This window comes from Arvicanthis niloticus, chromosome 3 (assembly GCF_011762505.2).
Source record: "Arvicanthis niloticus isolate mArvNil1 chromosome 3, mArvNil1.pat.X, whole genome shotgun sequence".
Classification (NCBI taxonomy): Eukaryota; Metazoa; Chordata; class Mammalia; order Rodentia; family Muridae; genus Arvicanthis; species Arvicanthis niloticus.
The window spans coordinates 61,701,217-61,727,753 of NC_047660.1; the positions used below are offsets into that span (position 1 = coordinate 61,701,217).

Consider the following 26,537-nt stretch of genomic DNA (forward strand, 5'->3'; position numbering starts at 1 on the left):
AAAAAAAAACACCCTTATTTCACTTTATAGTGATAATTGTTTACATACCCTTTTTTTTCTTCTATGTTTTTAGGTTTTGAGACAGTCTCCTGTGTCCCAGGCAGGCCTCAAACTTGCTGTGTGTCTGAGGAAGATCCTGAACTAATCCAACTTCTGCTTTCCAAGTGCTGGTCCTACACCACAGGCTTGGCAAATGAATATTTTTATTCTGCATCATAGTGTTAGCCTGACATCTAGTGGTAGACTCCGTATATTGCAGTTCTTGTTAACACTTTTAGTGTGGTCCTGTGGGAGGTGTGTGGGTTTAATCTCAGAGTGCTATTACAAACAAACAGGCAAGCAGTAACAGAGGCTGGGGCATAAGGGGAAAGGGGGCTCATACACTGTCAGAGGGAATGTAAATTAATACAGTTTTTGAAAAAAACTTTGGAGGTCTACCATATATGATCCAGGTATCCTGATTTTCATAATATATCCAAAGGAAGTGAAGTCAGCACATCAAACAGATACCTGCTTGTCCTGTTTCCTGTGGCACCATGCTCAGTAACTAAGTTATGGAATCTGTGTAGGTGCACACAAAATGATGAATGCCTAAGGAAAATTTATGTGCACACTCGATAAGTATTATACAGTCATGAAGAAGGAAGTAATGTCATTATATTAAGTGAAATAAACCTGTCATAGGAAGGCAGGTAGACACCACACGTTCTCCCATACATGGAAGCCGAAACTATGTCAGTCTGAATGTAGATTAGTGATTACTACAGGTGGTGAAGTGGGAGCTGGGTGGAAAACGTTGGACTTAGCCTTTGAACACAGTGCGTATTTGGAAGCATTAACTGACCCTCATGCATACAGTTAATATGCATTGATAAAAATATGTATAGAATCTCAGTGATGGTCACATTTTTCAGACGATTATATATATTCTCTACAAAGCACAAGACAAAATGTATTTCAAGATATTCAACAAAAACCAAAAACTAATTTAAATGAAGGGAAACACTGGCAAGTGGCAAGGTTTGGGGAATGACATATAGAGTCATGGGCTTAGAGAGGACATGGGGACGTGCATGACATTCTGAAACCTTCTCCAAACTTCTCAAAGTACTCTCCCAGCAGTGGGGTGAGGTGTGGCCACCTGTCTCTCCAATGCTGGAATTTGTCTGTGTCCGTTCAGTGCCTGCCCAGGGAGGATGAGCCTTGCAGATAAAACATTCCTGTAGATTCATTGTCCCAGGTTTGATCTGCAAGGGCTGTGGCAGCTTTTTGCTGTTTTTCTGCTTCATAGAGGGGACATATCCCAGAAGAGTGCAGAAGAGGGATCTCTCTCTCTCTCTCTCTCTCTCTCTCTCTCTCTCTCTCTCTCTCTCTTTCTCTCTCTCTCTCTTCCCCCCTCCTTCTCCTCTCTCTCCTCTCTCATTCTTCCTGTCATTCTTTGTTTCTTTTTTAAAAAATTTTTTCATGACAGGGTTTCTCTATGTAGCCCTGGATGTCCTGAAAATCCCTCTGTAGACCAGTCTGGCCTTAAATTCACAGAGATCCACCTGTATCTGGCTCCTGAGTGCTAGGCTTTTGGAAGAAAGGCTGTCCATTGGCTTGGGCTGAGTGAAAAAATTGAATACATATGGTAGGCCTTTAGAAGCTTGAAGAAGATGCCTTTGAGCATATTTGATAATTCCTTTCAGGATAAAACAAATGGGCTTGAGCATCTAAGATGCCGTGGACAGCTGTGGGAGTACAGTGCTTGCCTAGCATACAGGAGGCCCTGGGTTCTGTTCTCAGAACTGTAAAATAAACCAGTGAAGTAAGATACTGTCAACTCAGTAGAGGCTGGGTTGTGTGAGGCGGGGTCATGACTTGGAGCAAGTTTTCTATTGTAATCACTTAAGGAGAGCAAACAGAGGATTAATGGCTCAGTGGCAGTTGGTGTGGGTAGTAGACGGTGGTGAGACAAGGTCTACTATGTAGCCCTGGCTGACCTAGAACTCACTCTATAGACCAAGCCGGCCTTGAACTCACAGAGATCTGCTTGCCTCTGCCTCCTAAGTGCTGGGATTAAGGTCATGTGCCACTAACCTGGTCTATTTCTTGAAGTTTGAAAATAAAACCATTATGGAAAGTGACAGTAACCATATTAAATCTCTCACCTACAAGTCTGTAATGTCTGATACTTAACTTTAAAATTTAATTTAATTTATTTTTATTTTTTTAGTCAGGGTCTTGAACAGTGCATTCCAGACTGGCCTCAAACTCACTACATAGCTGAGAATGATCTTGAACTTCTGACCCTCATGACTTCCATTCCTGTGTGCTGAGATCACAGGTGTGTCTACTACATCCTGTTCATGTTGTGCTGGGGGTGAAGCCCAGGGCTTCGTGCATGCACTCTACCACTGAGCTATATTTCAGAACTTTTAACTGAGCAAAGTGAGTTTCTGTTTGGTAGCTCTGCACAGATGTTAAGATGTGTGAATGTTTCTTATTCTGGTTGTATTTCTGGGCTATGTGCTGGCTTTGTCCAGCTTTGTGGAATCCTTAGATATTGCTACAGATCAAATTTGCACTAATCACATTGCTAACTCAAAACTGAATAATTCAGATGTGCCATGCATCCCCTCAGCCAGGGGGTCTGCCTAATCTCCAGGCAAAACAGGCTCAGGGCTCTTTGAGGTTACAGAGAACAGAGGTGCCCTGATTCCTCTACCTAGAAGAACCGAATGTAAGATTCTGAGGGGGTAGGGGGACAGGAAGCAATCTCTGCAGATGCATCTCTGTGACTGCAATGGGACATTGTTCAGGGGACACCTGAGCTGCACTGTCCAAAGACTACTCTGGTGACACACTGCAGCTCTTAGGCTGGTTGTCTCACTGAGCAGGTCTCCCCCAACCCCATGATGTTCACAATCATGTGACTCCCTCTGGCTGGCTCTCTGTGCTGCTCCTGTCCTGTGTCCTGTGGGTTTGTTTTAATGCAGACCTCTTAGTTACCACTTGGCATGGGTTCCCTTGAGATGTGCAGCCTGTAAGATCTATCTTTGGGTCAGTTCACAACTTATCCCTGACCATGGATATGGTTCCATTTTTCATTTCTTCCCTTGGGGTGTCCAGGTGCTGCCTCACGTCAGGTGAGGAAGGATAGAGTGGAACCAAGTTCTATGGTCTGCTTCTTCTCTTGGGGTGTCAGGACCCTGTTGTACACCGGGTGGGAAAGGGTGAAGGGAAGGCCTGAACGGGTGGGTCAGCAGGATCCTGGTCTGGCAGTGAGTGCTGTGGGGAGGAAGTGTCCTCCGAAGGTTCCAGCCGTGCAGCTCTTGAGGGTTACAGCTCTTTTAGAAAATGTCTCTCGCAGAAGATGGTCAACAGAACAGCTTGTGTGCATACATTTTATCCTGGGTGATATATGGGCTTATATATGAACCTTAGAGAGTGGGAGCATGTTCTTCTTAGGGTGATGTTTCATTGGATGACGTTTAAGGTTCTGGGAACACTCATTTGCGTGGAGAGGCATTCCAGGAAGCTGAACCAGTAATTTTGTCAAGGATTACATGACATTTCTCGGGTAGAAGATTTGGGGGTCTGATTTCTCAGAACAGGCAGAAGAGGAAGCCCTGTTAAGAAAAGGAAGTCCTCCATTTTGCACAGAGCTCAGGAAAGCTGTCCAGACATTGTAGACTACAACCTTAGGAGCAAAGCGTAACCCATGGATGTTCATGGGATGTAGCATAGCGTGTCTGTTGGTGACCGTTATGCTTTAAATATGAAATGCTCTCCATGCTCTCCACAGAGCTCTGTTTTGAATATTTGGTTCCCATCATGTGGCACCATTTTGAGAAGTTTAGGAAACTCTAGGAAGCAAGGCTTAGCTAAAGGAGACAGGTAACTGGGGATGTTTCTCTGGGCATGCATACATACATTGACAGGGACAAATACATATGTAAACAGTTACACAAGCATATACACACACTGTCTAAGTTAGGGTTCTATTGCTGTGAAGAGACACCATGACCACAACAACTCTTATAAAGGAAAACAGTTTTTGTGGCTGGTTTACAGTTTCAGAGTTTAGTCCATTATCATTGTGGCAGCATGCTGGTCCTGGAAAAGGAGCAGAGAGTTCTATGTCTTGATCCAAAGACAGCAGAAGGAGGCTGTGTGTCACCCTAGGCCTTGCTTGGGCATAGGAGACTTAAGCCTGCTGCCATAGTGACACACATCCTCCAACTAGGCCTCACTTATCAATTGTGCCACTCCTTATGACCAAGTATTCAAACACAGGCGTCTGTGGGAGGGCATTCCTATCTAAACCACCACACACAAACACATACAGATATTCAGGGGTCTTTGCCATTACCACTCCCAGCAGAGTAATGGTCTGCAGGAGGCAAGAAGGCAGTTCAGTTCAATATGACTAAGTATTCAGTTGTGTTGTTTCAAACTTTGGGAGTCTGACCCCAAGAGTTTTTTAAAAGCATATTTAGGCACAGCACAATTTAGTGAAAAGTTTCTTTGTGATAATTAGTTCAATCCCCTGTGCCCAATAAAGCACAAAATAAGCCAAATAAATATCAGATGTGACTCCATAGAAACACCTTGTAAAGAGGACATGTGACACCGTTCATAACAGTGGATTCTATGGACTGACTGGGAAAAACAAGTTTATGAGAATGGGTCTGGGGAAGGATCCTGTGTGGTCTCAGTTCTACATACACACGCATGCACACGCACGTGCACATTTGAGACAGGGTTTCATTGTGTAGCCCTGGCTGTCTTCCAACTGACAGAAGTCCGCCTGCTTCTGTCTCCTGAGCATTTGGGATTACAGGTGTGCACCATGCACCTGGTCTCTGGGAACAGTTTGTATCTGGTTCCTTCTCCTTCCTTTCTGCTTCTTGGCAGCACAGTGTGAACTCTGTTGTCCCCTCCATGCATCCCTGCTGTGATGTGCTGATACTTTTGACACTGAGCCAAAGGAACCTTTTCCCTTTTGAAATTGTTCTGTCAGGTGTCGTATCCACATTGAGAAAGTCACTATCACGATAATGGCATCCTGAAAGAAACAGTGGGTTTGCCAGGCAGAGTGGGAAACCTGGAGGGAAACTGAGAGCCCTGTAATTAAAGTACAAGCCTAGTACCCTGAGTGTGGAGATGAGCAGCATTTGTAAGGGAGAGTGTGTGTGCACAGGAAGGGAGGACAAGTGTGTACAGGAAGGGAGGATGCGTGTGCACAGTAAGGGAGGATGGGTGTGCACAGTAAGGGAGGATGAGTGTGCACAGTGAGGAGGATGAGTGTGCACAGTAAGGGAGGATGAGTGTGCACAGTGAGGAGGATGAGTGTGCACAGTAAGGGAGGATGAGTGTGCACAGTAAGGAAGGATGAGTGTGCACAGTGAGGAGGATGAGAGTGCACAGTAAGGGAGGATGAGTGTGCACAGTGAGGAGGATGAGTGTGCACAGTAAGGGAGGATGAGTGTGCACAGTGAGGAGGATGAGTGTGCACAGTAAGGGAGGATGAGTATGCACAGTAAGGAAGGATGAGTGTGCACAGTGAGGAGGATGAGTGTGCACAGTAAGGAAGGATGAGTGTGCACAGTGAGGAGGATGAGTGTGCACAGTAAGGAAGGATGAGTGTGCACAGTGAGGAGGATGAGTGTGCACAGTAAGGGAGGATGAGTGTGCACAGTGAGGAGGATGAGTGTGTACAGTAAGGGAGGATGAGTGTGCACAGTGAGGAGGATGAGTGTACACAGTAAAGGAGGATGAGTGTGCACAGTAAGGAAGGATGAGTGTGCACAGTAAGGGAGGATGAGTGTGTGTAGTGAGGAGGATGTGTGTACTGTTCCGCGCCCCTTTTCGAGTCCCCTTCTCCCGAGAAAGAGACATGTGAGGCAGTGTTCGGGTGGTTACTACAGCGAGGCTTTATTCTTGTATCAGCAGAAGGGGAAAGACGGAAAGCCCGGAAAAGGCACTGCTTATATACACCCTAGAGTGGCGTGTTCACTTCTGATTGGCTGTTCACTCATCACCCCATATTACGCCCCGGGATGGGCAGTGACTTTGGCGTGCTTTTTGCCTTTTGCACCTGCGCAGTCAGTTGTTTACTAGTGGGAGGACAGGATGCCCGAGCCATCTTGTAATGGCGAATATTGTCACGCTCACACGGCTCCCAACATCTCCCCCTATCTATATATTTAAGATGGAACAGCCTATTGCCTATCAAGTGCGGCACCAACTCAGTGAGGGAAAGCAGAGGCCTGATCCCCTGTGCAAAATGAGATATTGTAATGGGTTTCTTCTCTCATAGTCATGCAATGAGGAATATTTCCCATACCCATCTCGATGCCTTTTGGCGGGGAAAGGAAGCCTCCACCCTGGGGCGCCACCAGGGGAGGTTTCTTGGCATCAAATCTTTGTACAATCAGGCATACTTTCGGGAAATCTATCCACAGTCGTGGAACTTCCCTGTCGAGTACCCACTCGCAACACCTCTAAATATTCAGGTACCACAGTTATTCAGGCAAGGGCTGGCTAGACTTAGACCTCTCATCGACCCAGTGCAATGGGCTGAACCCTTGGGGTGCATCGACTGAGGGTCTCAATCATTGGCTACTTTCTTAGCCTAGATAGCCAAATTTCAGGGGGAGATGCTTGCTCAAGGCTACGAGTGCTTGGGCGATAGCGACCTTGTCACGTTTTTGTTGGGCTCTGAGCTTGCAGACCAACCATCATGAACACTAATCCACAACATAGGGCTGCACCAAACAGACCTATCCCCACCCTTTAAGAAAGAAAGAAAAGGCAGAGATAAGTCAAGAAGTAAAATCGCCAGGGGTAACAGGGTCCACTTGTGTTCCATCAAGGCTCAAGATCCGGATCTGCAATTGCTGCTGCACCTGGTCCAACTCCCTAGTCCACTTTCCTTGTAAATAAGCAGAAAGATTATGGCTTTGAACAAATGCATCATTCGCAAATCTCAGAGGTGTAATACAAGATGTGGGGTTGCTGACACGCAGCTCATTTGAACCACATCTGTGAGCTGCTCCACATGGGCTTGGAGCAAATCAACTCTCTGATTGACCAACAGGATGCCTGACGTCAGGTATGCATCCACTTTCTGTAGAGTGGTCAAAGCCTCAGAGGTCTTTTCTGAAATTTAATTAATGACAGTAGCTGCTGTAACTTTATTAACCATGCCTGTGCCGGCTGTCACAGCTGCAGCTGCAGAGATGGTAATAGCAGTGATAATGGCTGCAGTAATGCCAAAGTCTCTTTTATGTCTCAATAATGATGTAGTAGGGAAAGTTTCAGGATCAGCTTCTACTGGGATGGGCACAAAGGTAGGCACGTGCACAACCAAGGCTAGGTCTAGTGATCCATTCCAGGATTGTGCCAAAAAGCATGTAACATTCTTATAATCCAAGATATCAGAATTATTTTGAAAGTTGGATAACATAAAGAAAAATGGGGGGTCCACACACACCGACACCGGTTGTGCAGATGCATTCCTAAACACCTTATTAATTTTAATGTTATTCAAATGGCTAGAGATATTAGATCGTGTAGCTGAAACATTTTGTACTTCATGAAATATACCATTCAACAAGATAAAGGCAGATACACCTTTTTTTAACATTCTAAACAGTGGCTACAACACATAATTTAATTGTGTTGAAGCAGGGTAAACTCAAGAAAATATACATATGATTTAATTACATATACTGTCTTCTCAATAGATGAGGCATCTGTAAATATAGTAAATATAGCAAACATCTTTTCTATGGTCTGCATGCATAGTAAATTTTAGGAAATATAAAAGCATGTATAGAGAAAAACTGTAACATATGATTATCAAATTTGTCTAAAATATTTGTCATGTAATAGGCCTAATTTAATTATTCAATAACCAATTTAATTGTTGTGTGGAATAAAGAATAAACCTTTTATCTAAAATGTTTTTAGGATTTTATCATATAAACTTTATTTGTAAATGAAGAAAGACAAATCCATATTAATGGTTTCTTTTGTCAAAGGGCTGTTGTGGACATATGAGTAGTAATAACACAAACAGCCAACAATTTATTATAGTCTATATAATTTATCTGTTGATAACTAACAGCTTACTTTATTTTCAGCAAAGCTATCTATCTTTTATTAGTTAATTGTCAAGGGGAATTAGGACTTGCATCCCTTTGAAAATATCAAACAGAGGTTTAAATCCTCCTATGGTAAGCTTAAGATGAGGTTTTAGCCAATTAATATATCTTAACAACTTTTAAAATTCACTAAACTCAAATCAAGATTAAAAGCAAACCATTTTCCTTTTGCATGTACACTTATAAGCCAGAAGATGGCGTTAGATCCCCACCACAAATGGTTGTGAGCCACCATGTGGTTGCTGGGAGTTCAGCTTTTATATTTTAAATTAAGTCTAGCCTTTAACGGCTGAGCCATCTCTCTAGCCCCAACTATCTATTTTTATTAGAATTTTCTGTGTCACAATCTGATTAGGATATAACTGAGGTCTCAAATATAGAAAGACACTGTCTTTGAATCTTTTTGGAGCAACAAGTACTCTAAAAAAATTTTTTTTTAAAGCTCGTTATATTGGAGCAAAGGCTTGCAGAAAAAACTTCTTTAGAGAAATCCACTAATAAAGTATCACACGATGAATAATATACACTAAAAGATTTAACCTCTTAATTTTTTGTATTAAAGCAACAACAATATTTATATATATAAAATGTAAAACAATTAACCATTTTCTGAAGCATTTATTTCTAACAAATATCGCTTCATGGGCTCTTAAAAATTATGAATAAATTTGCTGACTGTAAACCTCTCACCTTTACCAGAAATGTAAAGGGATGGTATAAAAACATCTTTTATATCTATAATAATTCTATAAGCATTTACTGAAATGGCAGCTGGAGTAGGCAAGTTAGGCTGTATAAATCTTAAATTTGAACTTTATTTTGGATTAATTTAGTAACCAATCTTTTTTAGTCCAATGAATATATCGGATAAAAGCCAACCTTATTCTCTAATAATTGTTACATATATTAGAGGAATCCAAAGCATCTCATTTTTAACAACTTTGAATATAAAGGAATTAAAATAATTTGAACAATATTTTATCAGCAGGTACAGTTATACTCATGGAGGGAAGTAGGCATAATTTTAATGTCTCCAGCATAATCATAACTTTTAGCCCACAGACTGTTGTAAAGTCTTTGGGTCTTAGATTTATCCCTCTTCTCACAAGAAACAATGAAGACAAAAGACAAATTCCGGTAAACACATTTCTAGGACCTGGTCATGAAGACCCAGAACAAAAGGAGCTTTTGGCACCTGAGCTGCAGAGCTCAGTCTGCATTGTCTTAATTCAAATGTAAATGCACTTAACCTCCCTCCCACCTGTTCTCTGAGGCTTGGCTAGGCCTGAACTGTGCGATTTTGACTTTAACTTTAAAACTTAAATTTAAACTGTAAACTTTAAAAGACACGTGTTGTATCTTTTCTCTATAAACATAGGCAAATCAAAAATTTTCAAACTCTCGGTTGAACTACCAACTGTAGCCAATGGAATATTGGCAGCTTAACTATGTTTTTAAGCCTCTTTTGTAATATTAGAGTATAACCATATTTTTGAGAAACAAAACCAATCTTTAACGATGTAAGCAATCTATTTTCTCTAAAATCAACACCAAGTAGATTACCTTTATGCCATAAAGTTTTGCTGCCACAAAACAAGGTGTAAAATTTAATGGAAAACTTGTAGCATTATATAACTCAGGCTGCTGGCGGGTGCGCCGTGAGGACGGGGCAACCAAGTAACACTCAATAGCTGTAAACAACAGCAGCACTGCAGAATTTGAATGTACTGGCATGGGAACAGGCCAAGATCTAACTATGGCCCATAGTGGTATACTTATTCCCAAATCGAACATCAGTATCAGGAGAATCAGAGCCGTCATCTTGCAATCTAGCTTCATTCTTCACAATCTGCACCAGCTGCGTAGGGACCCAAATTGGATTGTCTTCACCTGTGGAATAAACATGAACAGCTCCCCTCCCCGGCCATGGCGGGGGGGCCTATCGCGTCCCTGACCTTGGAGAAGGGCCGCAGCAAGTCCTGCCTTAGTGAGGAGGTCTCCCAGGCCGCAACAGGCTCTCAGCCAGTCTTGTAGCCCCTTGTTCCTATGAGGGACAATGGCTGCACGGCATTCAGCTGTGGCATTTTCAAAGATCATCTGTTCTATCACTGGCATTGCTTGCTCTGGTTCCCCAAAGATTCTGCCATAAAGGGGGGTCCTTTTGTCCTCCACTCTCTCTCCACCAGCCAGTGGAGGGTCCTTAACCTTAACAGGCTCTGCAGTAGCCCTTGTTTCTTTTGAGTACTCTTTTCTTTCTCCAGGCTCTTTGGCCTTATCTGTTTCTCCAGGCTCTTTGGCCTGATGCCGGCTAACACGCTCTGTTTCTGGTATGCTAGGGTGGCCCTCTCCTGAAACCTCTTGACTTGCACTAATAGCTGAAAGCAAAAGCAATGCAAGCAAGAGGCTAGCTAGTGTAGCGGCGGCGGTGAGTGAAAGTCCGCTCGCAATGAAGGCTTCCACCCCAGGCATATCTCTCAGAGACGTACCTCGTTCCTGTAGTCTTTTAACCCGCCCCAAGTCTCGGGGGGGTCATCTGTGGCGCCTTGAAGATCCCAGGTTTCGACGCCAGATTGTTCCGCGCCCCTTTTCGAGTCCCCTTCGCCCGAGAAAGAGACATGTGAGGCAGTGTTCGGGTGGTTACTACAGCGAGGCTTTATTCTTGTATCAGCAGAAGGGGAAAGACGGAAAGCCCGGAAAAGGCACTGCTTATATACACCCTAGAGTGGCGTGTTCACTTCTGATTGGCTGTTCACTCATCACCCCATATTACGCCCCGGGATGGGCAGTGACTTTGGCGTGCTTTTTGCCTTTTGCACCTGCGCAGTCAGTTGTTTACTAGTGGGAGGACAGGATGCCCTAGCCATCTTGTAATGGAGAATGCTGTCACGCTCACGTGGCTCCCAACAGTGTACAGTAAGGGAGGATGAGTGTGCACAGTAAGAGAGGATGTGTGTGTACAGTGAGGAAGATGAGTGTGTACAGTAAGGGAGGATGAGTGTGCACAGTGAGGGAAGATGAGTGTGTACAGTGAGGAAGATGAGTGTGCACAGTAAGGGAGGATGAGAGTGCACAGTGAGGGAGGATGAGTGTGCACAGTAAGAGAGGATGTGTGTGTACAGTAAGGGAGGATGAGTGTGCACAGTGAGGAGGATGAGTGTGTGCAGTGAGGGAAGATGAGTGTGTACAGTGAAGAAGATGAGTGTGCACAGTAAGGGAGGATGAGTGTGCACAGTAAGGGAGGATGAGTGTGTGCAGTGAGGAGGATGAGAGTGCACAGTAAGGGAGGATGAGTGTGCACAGTGAGGGAGGATGAGTGTTACACAGTGAGGAGGATGAGTGTTACACAGTGAGGAGGATGAGTGTGCGCAGTGAGGAGGATGGCACATCCCTCTCTCGTCCTTAGCATGTGGATACCTCAGCACATCCTTCACTGTGCCCGCGCTCTTGCCGGAGAGGATTTGTAGGGATTTGTAGAGATGAGACAAGTAGAATAAGAGCAAGGGTAAGGAAGAGTGTGTGTGCACTGCAGCCGAAGAGAGAAAGCCAGGCTTCAGCTGAGATGCCTTACATTGTAATCCCAGGCTGAGGGGGAGACTTGCTATGAGTTTGAGGTGGCCATTTTGTATGCGGGCTTTGAACTAAAGGCTTCCTTCCATGTGCCAGACAATTGTCCATCACTGACCTAGATCCTCAGACTCTCCCACCCCATCCCCATCCCCCTTTGCTTCAGATGGCAAGGCCAGGTTTCAGAGGAACACAGGAGGCCTTGGCATGGCTAACACTTCAGTAAGCACTTCTCTGTGCACATGGGCAGGAGCCATGATGTAGTTCATGGCAGTGTGATAAATATATATCACATATATGCCAAATGTGCGCAGTATCTGGGAACAGCGGACTTTAAAGTGATACTTTACAGGTCTGTTTCTGGGAATATTACAAAGTGAGTGTCCTGAAATTATTTTCAGTCCAAAATAGGTGAGCCTATGAGGCACACAGATGTTTTAGAGGACTGAAAAGGAATGAGTAGCTAGTGGTGGTTGTGCTGGTTGTTTTTGTCAACTCGGCACAGACCTAAATCTATTTGGAAGAAGAACACCAATTGAGAGAATGTCTCCAACAGATTGCCTGTGGGCAAGCTGGGTGCGTTTCCTAACTAACGATTGCCTTAGAAGGGCCTGGGTGCTACAGGAGAGCAGGCTGAACAAGCCACGAAGAACAAGCCAGTAAGCAGAGTTCATCCACCACTCCTTCAGCTCCTGCCTCCAGGCTCCTTCCCTGAGCTCCTGCCCTGAGTTCCTTTGATGACAGTCTGTGATGGAAGCATAAGCAAAATAAACCCTTTTCTTTCCCAGATTGCTTTTGGTTATTTTTTTTTAATCACAGCAAAAGAAATCTAAATAAGACAGTGGTGAATGTTCCTCCCATATACCCCTGGGCTGCCTGATTTCTTCTCTCTCTTCAGGTCACGGCCCATTGTCCTCTGTGGTGCTTGCGATGGAGCCCAAGACCTTTCAAATGCTGTGTACCCTGGCCCCATTTGCCCGTTTGGAATTGGATTTCTAGTATTGTTAGGTCTTTGAGTTCCTTATGTATTCTAGGTATTGATTTTTCAGATTTGCCCCTTTCTGCAGGTTGTCTCTTTGTTTTAGTTTAATGGAATCCTTTTTGCATGTTTTATTTATTTATTCTTTTTATTTTTTTAACTTTTTACTTTTGTTTTCCTGCTTTGGGCTCATAAAAATCATCATATTGAATTCTTGAAGTTTCTCTCTCTCTCTCTCTCTCTCTCTCTCTCTCTCTCTCTCTCTCTCAGAAATCCATAGTTTTAGAGTTTCAGATCTTAAACTTAGGGTATCCAAGGCTGGCCTTGAACTCCCCGAGCATCGGAGGATGATCCTGTTCTTCTCTGACTTTGGTTCCTTGTTGCCAGAATGGAGTTTCCTCCCGTGGACGCTTTCCCCAGCAGCGCTGACTAGCAAACCTGTCCTCCTGTTTGCCACGTTTGTCCTGTTGCCTTTGCCAAGTCTCTTGGCTGTAGCTGTGAATTCACTGCCGGGATCTCTGACCCCTGTGTGTCCTGCCACGCTGCTTTGGTCTTCCTGATGCATAGTATGTCTATAAGTGGGCATTCTGGTGCCTCCAGGTTTGTGTTCTTGGTCTAGGGTGTGTTATATGTCTTATGAATTTTAGTGCTTTGTGAAAAGTGGGGACAGAAGGGAGCTTGAATTCACTGTGCCAACTAGTATTACCATTATATTACTGCAAGGCAGTGTGGAAGGGTCTAAAACCAGCACAGGTCTGCCAAGAATGCTCACAGGCTGAGTGAATGCCACCCAATAACCTGCCACCCCAGTGTTCACCAGCGGTGGAGGAATGGTCTCAGAAATGTTTGTCTCAATGGCTAATTAAGCTTTAATAAAGACAGGCTCAGGGGCTAGTAAAATGCTTAGCAGATGAAAACACTTGCCACACAAGCCCGACAATCTGAGTTCAATCCCTGGAACCACCACTGAGGAGGAAGGAGCCATTTCCACAGCGTTGACCTCTGACCTCCACATACATGCTGTATCATGCACCTGCCAATAGTAATAAATAAAATTTAAAACGAAAAACTAGTTAATGGTTAACAGTGTATCATAAACCCCTCAGAAGGAAAAGGGTGTTTTATTAACTGTGTGTTTGTGTGTTTTACGCTATTAGATTTACAAACCAGTACTTTTAAATGGAAACAGTTTGACAAAAAAAAAAAAAAAAAAAAAAAAATCTGTCATAAGACTTTGAGACCATTAAAATACAGAAGAAAATAATTAGAATAAAATTAAGGCCAAAACTGGATGTGGTGGCCCATCCTTCCACTCAGGAGGTCGAGGCAGGGGAATCACGAGTTCAAGGCTAGTGTAAGCTACAAAGAGAGACCCTTCATGAAAAAAGTCCAACTCCCATGTGTGGCACCAATGTACTGGTGCCTTTTTCTGCCTGTACCAGGAGAGACTGCAGCGTCTGGCCCATGTCGGTTTCAGGCTTGTTTTCCACTGAGGATTAGCTCCTTGTTGTTATGATAAAACACTTGAAATAGCAACATCAGCAGGAAGGGCTTATTTGCTTTACAGTTAGGAAAAGATACAGTGCACAAGACTGAAAGTGAGATGGGAGGGGTATGAGGCCACACTGGGTTCCAGTCAGGAAGAGAAAGATTAATCTGTTGGACATCTTGCTTTCTCCTTCTTCAGTCTGGATCTCCAGCCCCATGGGATGGTACTGCCCAAATTTGGATCTTCTCTCCTTAGCTAAACTTTTCTGGAAACACCTTCATAGACCTGCCCAGAGGTGTGTCAATTGGGAGGTTCTACATCTTTTTAAGTTAACAATGTAGATTTGTCATCACATGGAAATTCTTTTTTGTTAAAGAAAGCATGAAAATTTATTTATATTTTGGCACATCTTGTTTTTTTTTTTTTCTCCTCTAGCAACAGAAAGGTACTCTCTTTATACCTAAACCAAAATGAAAATGAAACCCAAAGTAAACCTGGTAACAGCCCCTGACACTGTGTAACATAACAGCCTAGCATTCAGAATTGTGCCATGATGCTCTGCTCAAGGCCACCAGTCTAGCTTTGTGGCAGAGCAAGAGAGAGCAAGCCTCACTGTGGCTAATTACAGACAAAGCAAGGTCACAGGGTGTCCTGAAGATAATGAGGGCCTCATAGATGCCAAATGCCCTCTGTTGGTGGAAAAGTGTCTGTTGTTCCTTTGTCCACACAACTGTAATGTAGGTCTTCTCATTGGCGTGTGCAGTGGTGTGCTGCTTTCTGACAGCATCTAACGTCGTGAGCCCACTTCCAGAGGCTCCCTCTGGATGACTCAGTGATAGCTTGAACCCTGTGTGAGCTCTGTCTGTCCCTCCTTCCTGAGATACCCCTGGCTTTCACAGCGTGTCCTCCTCAGTTTCACAGGCTGGCTTGATCCCCAGCAGTGTGCTCCTGCAGGCTGTGGCTGAAGAACTTTGTGGCTCCAAGATAGAAACCGTGGCACAAAGAAGTGCCACACATGACCTTTCTAACATGTTGAAAGTGGTTACCAAAGGCTAGTGAGAAGGATGAGGAAGGACAGGGGCAGGTTGAACAGTGGGGACCAAGGTACATTTAGGTACAGCACACATATCTCATGTGCTATTTAAACTACATTATTCAAAAACCTAGAAGAGATTTTGAATGTTTACGAAGTATGAGATGGGTATGTGCCATGCTTTGACCATTAGACAGTGTATAACTGTATCAGAGCATCACACGGTACTCTACAGCATGCACCATTTTGATGTGTGTGCTTATCAAAAGGTAACAACTTTGATGTGAAATGAATTAAAAGGTGTTGACTTTTAAAAGGTGTTGACTTACTGGTAAAAAAGCTGCAGTATTGTTCTGGGAGGCACAGATGTTGCCTGGTAGCTGTGCACGGTTAATGTATATGTTCTGCTTGCCCAGTGTTTCATGTATTATAAGCAGTGTTGGCTACATAATTAGATAAATGGGGGTGTGGGCTCCCCACTGAAGCAGAAGCAGCATGAGCCCAGTGTGACTGTCCAGGTACATGGCATGGAGGTGGCTCCCTGCCCCAACCCTCTCTCCTTTTTTTGGCAGTGTGTTACTGTGTGGTCCAGTTTGGTTTCATACACCCTTGATCCTCCTGCCTCAGCTTTCTAAGTGGTGCAATTATAGGTTTACTATACCTGGCTAAGCTAGCTCTTCCATGCCAGGGACTGAGCCAGGAATGAGAATTAGCAGGTAGTTATGTCCACACACTGCCATTGAGTTACTGTCATACTTTATTTTTTTTTAAATTTAATTAAAAATTTCAAGATGTGATGAAATATATGTCACAAAATCTGGTATCTCACCATTTTAAATGCAGTTAACACATGAGGCACAGGCTATGCTGTGCAGTCGCCAGCACCATGCATCTGTAGAAGCTCTTCATCCTCCAGAGCAGAAGCCCTGCACTCACCCCCACCCCGACTCTCAGCCCTGGAGCCAGCATCCTGCTTTCTTTTCCCAGTTGACTGCCCTTGGCACCATATCCAAGTGTGATCTGTCACACGACTTGCCTTTTTGCGAATGGCTTGTTTCACTTGGCATGATCCCTTTAAGATGGACTACATAGTGTGTGCCAGGCCTCTTCCCTTTTTAAAAGCTGAATGGTATTCCTTTTGGCTAGATCACATGTACTTATCTATCCACCTCCTTAAGCATGGGTAATACTTTATCATATGCATATCCTCCATCTTATTTTTCTGTGAATCAACCAACAGACTCTTCTATTGCTTCCACAGTGCTACTGCAAGCATGGCTATATACTACATCCTTAAGGTTGTATTTTGGGTCCTGTATTAAGGAGGTAGTTAAGGTTTTGTTGTTGTTGTTTGTCTGTTTGTTTTAGTGAGACAAAGTTTTTCTGTGCAGCAGCTCTGGCTGTCTTGGAACTCCATCTATAGACCAGGGTAGCCTTGAACTCACAAAGATCCACTTGCCTTTGCCTCCAGAGTGCAGGGATTAAAGTGTGTGCCACCACCTTTTATGTTATGTAAAGTGTGAGGATCAGAGTTCAGTTCTCACCTGAAAATCCTGGCCTGCTGGTATCCCTGCAGCTTTGATGGCCTTTGGAAAATCCTGGCCTTTGGAATCCCTGCAGCTTGATGCAGGGCAGGCTTGCTGTATCAGTGAGCCTCAGGCCACAGTTAAAGGACCCTGTCTCAAAAACAAAGTGAATAGTTCCTGAGGATGGAATCCAAGGCTGACCTGTGGGCTCCACACACTGTGTACTGTATATGAATGCCTCTCTGTGCACCCACATGTGCACAAATCTGCACCCCACACACCAAAAAAAGGCTGTTTTCAGTTATGTTGGTTGTTACTTAGAAGCTGCTGGATCGTGTTGTGTGCTTCTGTTCTTAAGGTTTTGAGGAATCTTCATGCTGACTCCCTTAGCTGTGGCACTGTCTACTTTCCTAGCAGGGATCACGGGTTTGAGTTTCTCCACAATTTCACCAACTCTCCCCACCCTTCCTTCCTTCCTTTTTCCTTTTTTCTTTCTCCTCTTCTTCCTCCTTTTTTGACAGTCACATCTAAAAGGTGTGAGGCTGTACCTCATTGTGACCTTGCATTAGATTGGTCCAGCTTTGACTTTAAATTTGTTTTCAGTTGCCATGGTGACTGTTCTCTCCTTTGCAGGAAGGAGATCAAATCCCTGGAGCAGTCTGGTTCTCTCAAAGGCTCCTTGAGCGCAGAGCAGCAGCTGTCCCTCATCAGTGGCTGCGGCAACCTAGCTGAAGCAGTAGAGGGCGCCATGCACATTCAGGTAAGTCAAAGCCAAGGTCCCAGGTTTGAAGACTGGAGATTGTCTTCCAGTTTCTCTGGGAGCAAGTGGTAAGACGCAACCATGGACGGTGTAGACAGTTTGTACTTTCAAGGTCAGAATTTTGTTCTGTGTGACATGAAACAAGGTCATCAAAACATCTCTTGTCCGACTCCTCACCAACTACTAAGACTTTTATGTCTTAAAGTTGTTAAAATATTGAGGAAATTAGGGTTTTTGGACTGAGGACACTGCTTTATTTTGTTCTATCTCTTGGAGCTTGCTATATAGACCAGGCTGGACTCGAACTCACAGAGTCCGAGCACTCAGAACACTCGGGAGTGCTGAGATTAAAGGTGAATACCACCAGGTCTGGCTTTATCAATTTCTTAAATGAGCACATTCTTGCTCTAATAAGTAGAAAGCTGAAGGAAGTCACCTAAAAGAACGTCTTTCATAGCATTTAGAGTTTTGGATAACTTCACTAAAAGAGGGAAAAAGGAATTCTTACAGACACAGTTTCCTCTATGTTTTCCTGGAGAGCAGCAGCGGCTGCTCGAGGCAAGAGCCTGGCTTCTAGGAGCTGGGAGGAAGCTTTCCCGGCCCCTCATGTGCCCACCCTGCCAGTTATCCCTGCCCATCTTAAGTGTAACTGTCACTTGCTGCTATACGCTTGGAATGAGTTTACCTGAAAGGCTATTTCCAGTGCTCCCCAGTGTTCGTGTTTTAAGGGCACACTCTGAGAACATGGAGAAGCCAGAGAGGCCAGTTGTGTTTTGTGTGTGGACCCTGTTCCAAGAGGCTTTCCTTGTCTCTGTGACTCCGAGTCCTCCACTTTACCAGATGTAGACAGCATAGTCACATAACACTTCTCAGAGTGTCATTATATGTTTCCTTATTGTTAGTCATTACTGTTAGTCTCTGTAAGTCTCTCACATGATAACTTTAACTTTATCACATACGTACCACCTCTGCCCCACATCTTCCTTTGGCTGTGTAGCTCAGGCTGACCATGCAGCTCAGGATGGCTTTGAGCTTGCAGCAGTCCATTTGCCTCAGTGTCCTGAATGCTGGGATTCTAGGCATGTGCACCACACTCAGCTGTCCGTCCCTCTCTGTCTCTTGGTTTGGTATAGGGCCCTGTGAGGAGGCAGAGGATGTCTGGGTAAGCCTGCAGATGTCCTACTTCAACTTTAACTCAGACTGGCTTTTGGAGAGCACAGAAGCCACCTGGGTCTTGGTCTTGGTGGAGCAGCTTCTTAGTGTGGGTTTAGCTTTGAAGTATGTGTGTACTTCATATACTGAGGTTGCCAGGAGGAGGGAGAACAATTCAGATAGTGGCAAAGACAGGAAGGAGCCTCCTTCTCTGAAGCCTGTGGCTCAGAACAGACTCAGGTCAAACAGGTCTGGGGACAGTCTTGGTGCACATGGCTGGGAAACGGCATTAACTTCTGAGCCCCACTTTCTGATGTGCAGGAGGGTGCTCACCTCTCTCTGGAGTGGTCTGAGGATCTTTGTTTTGGCATCTATGTAAGTTAAGTCCTGGAAGGCAAGGCTCTGTTTATCCAATGAGGGGATTAAAAATCCGCTCATTTGGGGACTGATTTGCTGTAGTTACTGTCAGCATCCCCAGGGGACTGGTCTAGGCTCACTGTGAGTACAAACTCCAAGCCTGTCCAGGTGCCTCATAAAAAACAATGTGGTCTTTGCATAGAGCCTGTCTCCCATCAGTATTTCAATCTGAAGCTGATTAAATCCCTGGAACCTGCTGATGCAGGGGCATGGCCGCTTCTACTTAAGTGGTAGAACTGCCATATTATAATTACATACATGTCTGATTTAGTCATGGAGTGTGAGCTGAAATGTGGATTTGTTGACATATACTGTAGTGTTTCCAGTTTCTCATCTCACAAAGCGTTTCAGCCCTGTGGCTCGCCTGGAATCTCTCTTTCCAGCACAGTCACACCATGGGTCTGTCCAGCCAGGTGCCCAGAGCATCTTTGCCTCTTCAGAAATGCTCATAAGTTTGTCTTTCCAATTCATCCATGAAATTTACCCCCCAGCCAGGCATGGTGGTGCATAGCACACCAAGCACTTGAGAGGAGGAGGCAGGAGGGGTTCAAAGTCAGTCTTCGGTAGTTCTTGAGCTCTAAGCCAGCCTGTACCTGTGAGACTGTCTCAACCTTCCCCAATACATCCCAGAAGTAGAAAGAAATATGTTTAATCCTATCTGAAGTTACTAATTCTCAAACATTGAAGTTATTTTTCTCTTCTCTAACAGGTTTGTAATGAGATAACCTATCAAGTTGCTCCCTTTGATGGTTGCCTTTAGAAAGCTTATTCACACACATCCCAGTACTAGTGGACAGCCAGCCATGCTCCAGGGATAGTGGATATGCCTGTGTTCAAGAACTTTCTTGCTACTGTTTTCAGGCTGGCCTTGAACTTATGGGTTCTAGTAATACTCCGTGGCCTCAGCCTCTGTAGTGCAGGAACACCAGCAGGTACAACCATGCCTAGGGATCTCTTTGACTTGTCTCCCCATTTTTAAAAACTGGTCTAACAGATAATTACAACAGCCACCTAAATTAGCATATTGTGGGGATGCAGAGATGGCATGGCAGTTAAAAGCGCTTGTTGGTGTTTCAGAGGGCCCGGATTCAGTTCCCAATGACATGGTGGCTCCTAACCATTGGTAACTCCAGTTGCAGGAAACCAGACACCCTCTTTAGACCCATATACATACGTGCAAGCAAAACACTCATACACATAAAATAAAATAAAATAATTTAAAATGGAAATCTGCACTAGTATGAAGATACTATAGTGGCTTGGATATAAAGTCAATCCATTAAGGGGACATGTGCTACCGTATAAGGTCTGACCCAGCTTCATAAATGATAGTTATTTTACAAATTATATACTGTGTAATTTGTGCACTTTTTTTGACAGCAAATGAATGACACGGGGCACGAGGTGGCGTTTTCTGTGCAGCTGAGGTCTGTCCCTGCTTTCTAAGTAACGAATGTGTTTCTGTTGAGCTCTGTCTGTTATGCGGAACAACCCGAGCTGGGAGGGGAGGGGAATGGAGGGGGTGATTCAGACCCTGGTAGGTTTAATTCCTGTAAGGGACTATGTTGGGAAACTGCCTCTAGGAATCCAGACACAGGGAGAGAGAATGGACAGGACTGGGGAGGTTTGAGGCAGAGGACTTGACAAGTAGAGTTTGAGGTGGTGGTGGGAGGTCAGGATGGGGACTGTATTCAGAAAGAGAGGAGTGGGGGAGATGAGTGTGTATGTCCTGGAAAGTTCCTGTGGCTGCGACAGTGCAGTGTGGAGGAGAAAGCAGAAGGCAGGGGGTGATTCTGGGTGACTTAAATGCCAGCTTGGGGTTACTTAGATGAAATGAGTTGACATTTTTAATATGCCAATAATAACACTGGAACATTAGGTGTTTTCCTTTAGAGAGAAAGATTGGGTTATAATTTATATCCTGAATAGAATCTTCCAAAAAGAATGTCCAGGAAAGTGAGACTAACCAGAAGGGAAGGTGGGAGAGAAAGCATGAATATCCCATGTGCTACATGATTGGTTTTCTTGGATATGTTTGTATAAGTTTTGTCTTGTCTTTTCCTCCCCTTCCTCTCCTTCCTTCCTTCCTTCCTTCCTTCCTTCCTTCCTTCCTTCCTTCCTTCCCTCTATCTTCCCCTCTCTCCAGGGTCTCATTCTGTTCAGTCCAGGATATCTTGACTATGTAGCCTAGGAACCCAAGGATATCCTCCTGCCTCAGCCTCCTAAGAGCCAGGATTATAGTCATGAGCTTGTATTACACTTGGCTTGTAGTTGCTTTACACACTAATTTTTAAAATTCTCACTTCCTTGTTGTGTTGGATGTTAAGCACCAGGGTGTTGTGTATGGCGTGCCAGTTGTCCACCGCTGAGCCACAGTACACAAGTTCCCCACTGCTGTGCTACATCTCAAGTACTTGTTAGACCATCTTGCTATGTAGCAAAGGCTGTCCCTGAACTTGTGATCCTCCTGCCACCATGTCAGACAAATGATAAACTTAATAATCCAACGTCTCTAATTAGTACCCATCAATGTTTCAACTCTGGTTTACCAGGCAAACAAATGAAAGAAACCCCCCATAGAAGAACCATGTTAAGTTATGTAACATGTGCTAAGGACTATGCTAATGTCTTTAATATCCAGGAATGTTAACTAGACAACTTGGGGATGGCTGGGTGTGGTGAGTCATTCCTATAATTGCCATTTAAGAGGTAGAGGCAAGGGGATCGATGTAGGCTAGAGGTCAGCAAGTTCTCATCTCACAAACACATTTATGTATTCTGTGTCTGACACACACACACACACACTTAATTTTTTAAATAAAGATAGAAGAGCAGTGTTTGGACTTAATTTTCTATCTATGAGTGTCAGGAAAGCTGAAGTTTCAAAAGCCTACTGGTGCCCGTCTACGCAGCCACACTCACTGGAGAACAGCTGTCACTGAGGTGTGGCTACAAACCTCTGGGACAGTCAGGTTTTGTTTTTTGTTTTTGTTTGTTTGGAGTCAGGATCTCCTGTGGCCCAAGCTGCTTGTTACTAAGCCTGGCCCAATAGTACTGCCTCAGGAGCTATACCCATTCCACGGTCCCACAACTCCCTCTTCCTTGTAGAAAGTAAGTTGCTTGCAGGCTCTTTTCTTTTCTCAAAATTGTTTTTCTAGGGAAATGTTCCAAAGCAGGAGGCAGAACTCGAGGCTAAGCAGATCTCTGCAGGGAGCTTGCCCACCATAGCTCCACAACCAAAAGCAATCCCCATTGTAGGATTTGCTTAGTTCCTGTCACCAAAGCCCCACTGAGGTGTGCTTAGCCCCCTCCCACCTCCACACATAGTCTTCTACACAAATCCCAGGGGGCAGAGGTGCTGTTGAGGTTTCCGAGTACTCTTGAAATGTGGGCGCCTCCAAGAAGGAAACCTGAATTTCTAGAATGTAGTGCAATTTTGAAATCAAATCCGGCCTGACAAGAAAGTCTACTGTACTGGAAAACAGGTTGTGTCTCAAAAGCCTGTCTCTGAGAAAGTTGTCCATTAAAGAGCTCCTTACTGCTGGGGCGCTCTCCCTGGGGATCAAGGTGTCCGGTGAGAGCCGGTAGCTCATTAGCTCAGAAAGTTGAAATGGAGCTTGCTTTCCAAGGCAAGGCCATGGCTGAAATCTAGATTTCACATGTAGTCCCTGTAGATGAGGGGATGGAGTATTTTGATCTCCTCTTTCTTTACAACTTGAAAAGTGCTGGTCTCACTTGGAAAGGACTTCCAGACCCAGGCCATCGCCAGTTACAGGAAGCTACACTCTTAAGTGACAGCAGTATTGAAATGTCTGTGTTCAGTTAAAGAATAGCAGCTTATTAGACCTCTGGTCTTAGTCAGTGGGGCTCACAATGGTGCTAGTGAGGATGGGGTTGGTTCAGGGAGCACAGGGTGCTGAGAGGGCAGCACTGAGCTGGCAGGGGTATGCCCTGAAACTGGAATTCCATGGCTCCTCTGTGGCATGTCTTTTTGCAACAGGCCTCATTAAGGCATGTGACACCTTGAATTCCATGGTTTCTTTGTGACATGTCTTTTTGCAACAGGCCTCACAAGGCATGTGACCCTTGTTTTCTATGTTAAAATATTTTAAATGTAGGTTTTTGTTGTTCGTTTTGTTGCTGCCTGGGGATTGAATCCAGTGTCTTGTGTCTACTAGGCAAGTGTTCTACCACTGAACGTAGCTTTAGCTCTCCTAAACTTGTAAGAAATAAAATTGGGTTTACTGAGGTTGTATTTATTCACTTGTCTGTTTGCTTTGTGACAGGGTCTCTTGTATCCCAAGCTGGCATAAAACTACTTATGTGGCTAGGGTTGGCCTTGAACTCCCAAGTACTGTCATGACAGATATGCATTATTGCATATAGGCAAGGTATCATATTACATTGAGTGTGCTTGTCTCAGTGTTCAGTACTGTGTGCCTGTGACACAGTTGGCCTGTAAACCACACAGGCCCAAGGGATTGGAGCTCATATTTAATCAGAAGAACTTGAGTTTGGGGAGCAGGAATAGTACAATGTTGTCAAATATGTGTGTTCCATGTCTATGGGTCCAGCCAATCATGGACAGAAACTTTAGAGGTGAAGATGCTTGCAGTTTGCCACAGAGCCCAACAACCTGAGTCTGATCCCCGGGACCCACACAGTGGAAAGAAAGAACTGACTCCTGAGAGCTGCCATCTGATCTCCATGTTCCATGGTGTGCACTCATATAGTCAATAAATAAATGTAATAAAAACATATACCGGGCTGGAGAGGTGACTCAGGGGTTAAGAGTGCTTGCTGTGTATGTTTCCAGAGGACTCGAGTTTCATTCCCAGCACTTATGTCCAGAAGCTCATGACTGCCTATCACTCTAGTTCCTCAGGTACCAGCATCCTCTTCTGGTCTCCATGACACTGGCACACATGTAGCATGCATGTATGCACATAATAACACATATGCACATAATAAAAATATAAACACATTAACTCTACTCCACCCCCTTGCCCCAACAAAACCCCAAACAATACAGTTGAGTGTGGTGGCACACACCTATGACGGTAGTATTTGTGAAACTAAGCCAGGGGGATTGCTGTTAGTTCCAGGCCAGCCTGACTGGATCCCTGGAAGCACTAGGGCCAGCTTGCCTGGTCTGTGTTGTGAAGTTCCAAGCCAGTGAGAGATCTGGTGTCAGACAAAAGGTGGAGGGCATGTGGTGGTGACCCATGCTTGTTGTCCTCTGACCTTCATCAGTGAACTGTGCATATGTGTACCAGCACCCACAGGTGTGTTCCACCGTACCTGACTCCCATATTGGAGAATAGGGAAAGAAACCCTCTGAGATCTTGACTGGTGTTTGGGTGACTATAGATTAATCTGAAGAACTGACCTACCCCTTGGGAGCCATGTACATGTTATGCCCCTTTAGTTAGATTTGAACTTTTTTCTCATGTGTTTTGTAGATTTTAATGTCGAATTTGCATGCATCCTGTCAGATATATTTGTAAGTTCTTAATTCCATTTCAAGTCCCATTTCAAGAGCTCCATCAAAAATAACCCCTTCCAGTTGTTCTGTTCATTAGCCTTCTATCCTGGGTCTTGCTAAGCTCCTTCATTGTCTCTCGCAGTTTCTTGGCGGTGTTTTAGGATTTTCTATTAAGACAGGCAGGTGTCTGAATAATTTTCTGATTGCTATGCTTTTTATTGATGGATGTTTTTGGTGCTGATTAAGCTGTCTCATGTGGTATCGATCAGGAGTATTGATCTGATACCCATGCCACTGTGTCATGGTTTTTATTGGGGGGGGGCAAGCATTCTGGTTTTCATGACTAATTGTGGTATTAGAATTCCCTTTTAAGTTTATTTTTGGTGCCTTTTATCAGGTTGAGGAAATTCCCTTTATTTCCAGTTTGTTGAGTTTTGATAATGAATGATTATTGAACTCTGAATTTTGTCAAATGCTGTTCTTTGTTCACTAAGAGAACTGTGGGGTTGTCTTTTTAATATGTTATTCCACATTCTCCCCTTCCAGGAGAACAAACCGAGAGTCTTCTATATATGGTGAATTTATTTCAGAATTTTGAATCAACCTTGCATGCCTAGAATACTTGGTCATGATGTATTTCCCTTTTTATGTTTTCTGGGTTTATTTGGTTATTCTTTAATTAATTATACCATTTGCGTGTGTGTGTGTGTATGAGTGTGTGTGTGTGTGTGTGTCTGTGCATACACACACATGCATTTTTCTCCTTCTACCACGTGGGATCCAGGATCACACTCAAGTAATCAGGCTTGGCCGAAAGCGCCTTTAGCCGCTGAGTTGTCTCATGGGCCTCAATTGGTTGATATTTACTAAAGATTTTTACATATGTCTTTATGAGAGATATTAGTTTGAAATTTCTCCATCTGCCTTTTGTCTCAGTATAAAATCAGGTCCATGAACTAAACCAGGGACTGTTCCACTGTCCTCTAACAGACCTACGTGGAAATGATTTCTTTTTAAATGTCAAGTGCACTTCACTGGTAAAATTATCAAGTGATTTGGTTGTTTGCAAACTTTTAACAATGGGCTCAGTCTTTTAAGGAGATTCAGGATGAGTTACCCACTTCTGTTTGAATAACTTTGGAAGTTGTTGTCTCTTGAGGAATTTGTCTATTCATCCAAATGTTTGAATTTATGGAAATATGTTATTATCGTTCTTATTGCCATTTCAGTATCTCGAGTCGTTGAGTTGTTCTTCATGTTTCCTCTCTATTGCAGATATCCAGTGAGGGGAGTCTTTTTCTTTCCTTGGACAGCTGTTCAGTGTTATGAAGCTTTTCAAAGAACTAGTTTTTGGTTTTACTTATTTTCTCTCTAGTGATTTGACCTTAGAGTGTATCAATTTCTGCTGTCAACTTTATTTCCTTTCTTTTGCTTGTTTTGGATTTGATTTGTCTTCCTTTTTCTAAGTGCTTAAATTGTGAATGTAGAAAATTGGTAAATTGGATTGAGTTCTACATTTTCGATTCCCTTTTTCTTCCTCTACCTTCTTCTTCCTCTTTCTGTTTATCTCCCTCCCTTTTCCTTCCTTCCTTCCTATCTTTCTTTGTTTTTTTTTTTTTTTTTTTGGTTGTTTTGTTTTTCGAGACAGGGTTTCTCTGTGTAGCCCTGGCTGTCCTGGAACTCACTCTGTAGACCAGGCTGGCCTTGAACTCAGAAATCCACCTGCTTCTGCCTCCCAAGTGCTGGGATTAAAGGCATGCACCACCACTGCCCAGCTTCCTTCCTTCCTTCCTTCCTTCCTTCCTTCCTTCCTTTCTTCCTGTGATTTCTACTCATTTTCAGCTTTATTGGGTCCTCATTTCTGTAGTCTGGTGATATGCCTGGCTGTGTTATTTATTGCTGTATGCCCTATTATCTGGAAGGTGTGCAGTTTTAAAGTAATAGCAAACAGATTTTTATATTGGAGATACTTTGTGAAG

The 26,537-nt window shown here is 44.0% G+C and overlaps 1 protein-coding gene across 1 annotated transcript in view; it reads left to right on the forward strand.

Annotated features, from left to right (window-relative positions):
• Positions 1–26,537, forward strand: part of Cryl1 (crystallin lambda 1) — a 127,560-nt gene that overhangs the window by 23,981 nt on the left and 77,042 nt on the right. The window contains exon 3 of the mRNA XM_034499316.2: positions 17,378–17,504. Coding sequence (XP_034355207.1) covers positions 17,378–17,504 — 127 coding nt within the window. The remainder of the gene's footprint in view (positions 1–17,377; positions 17,505–26,537) is intronic.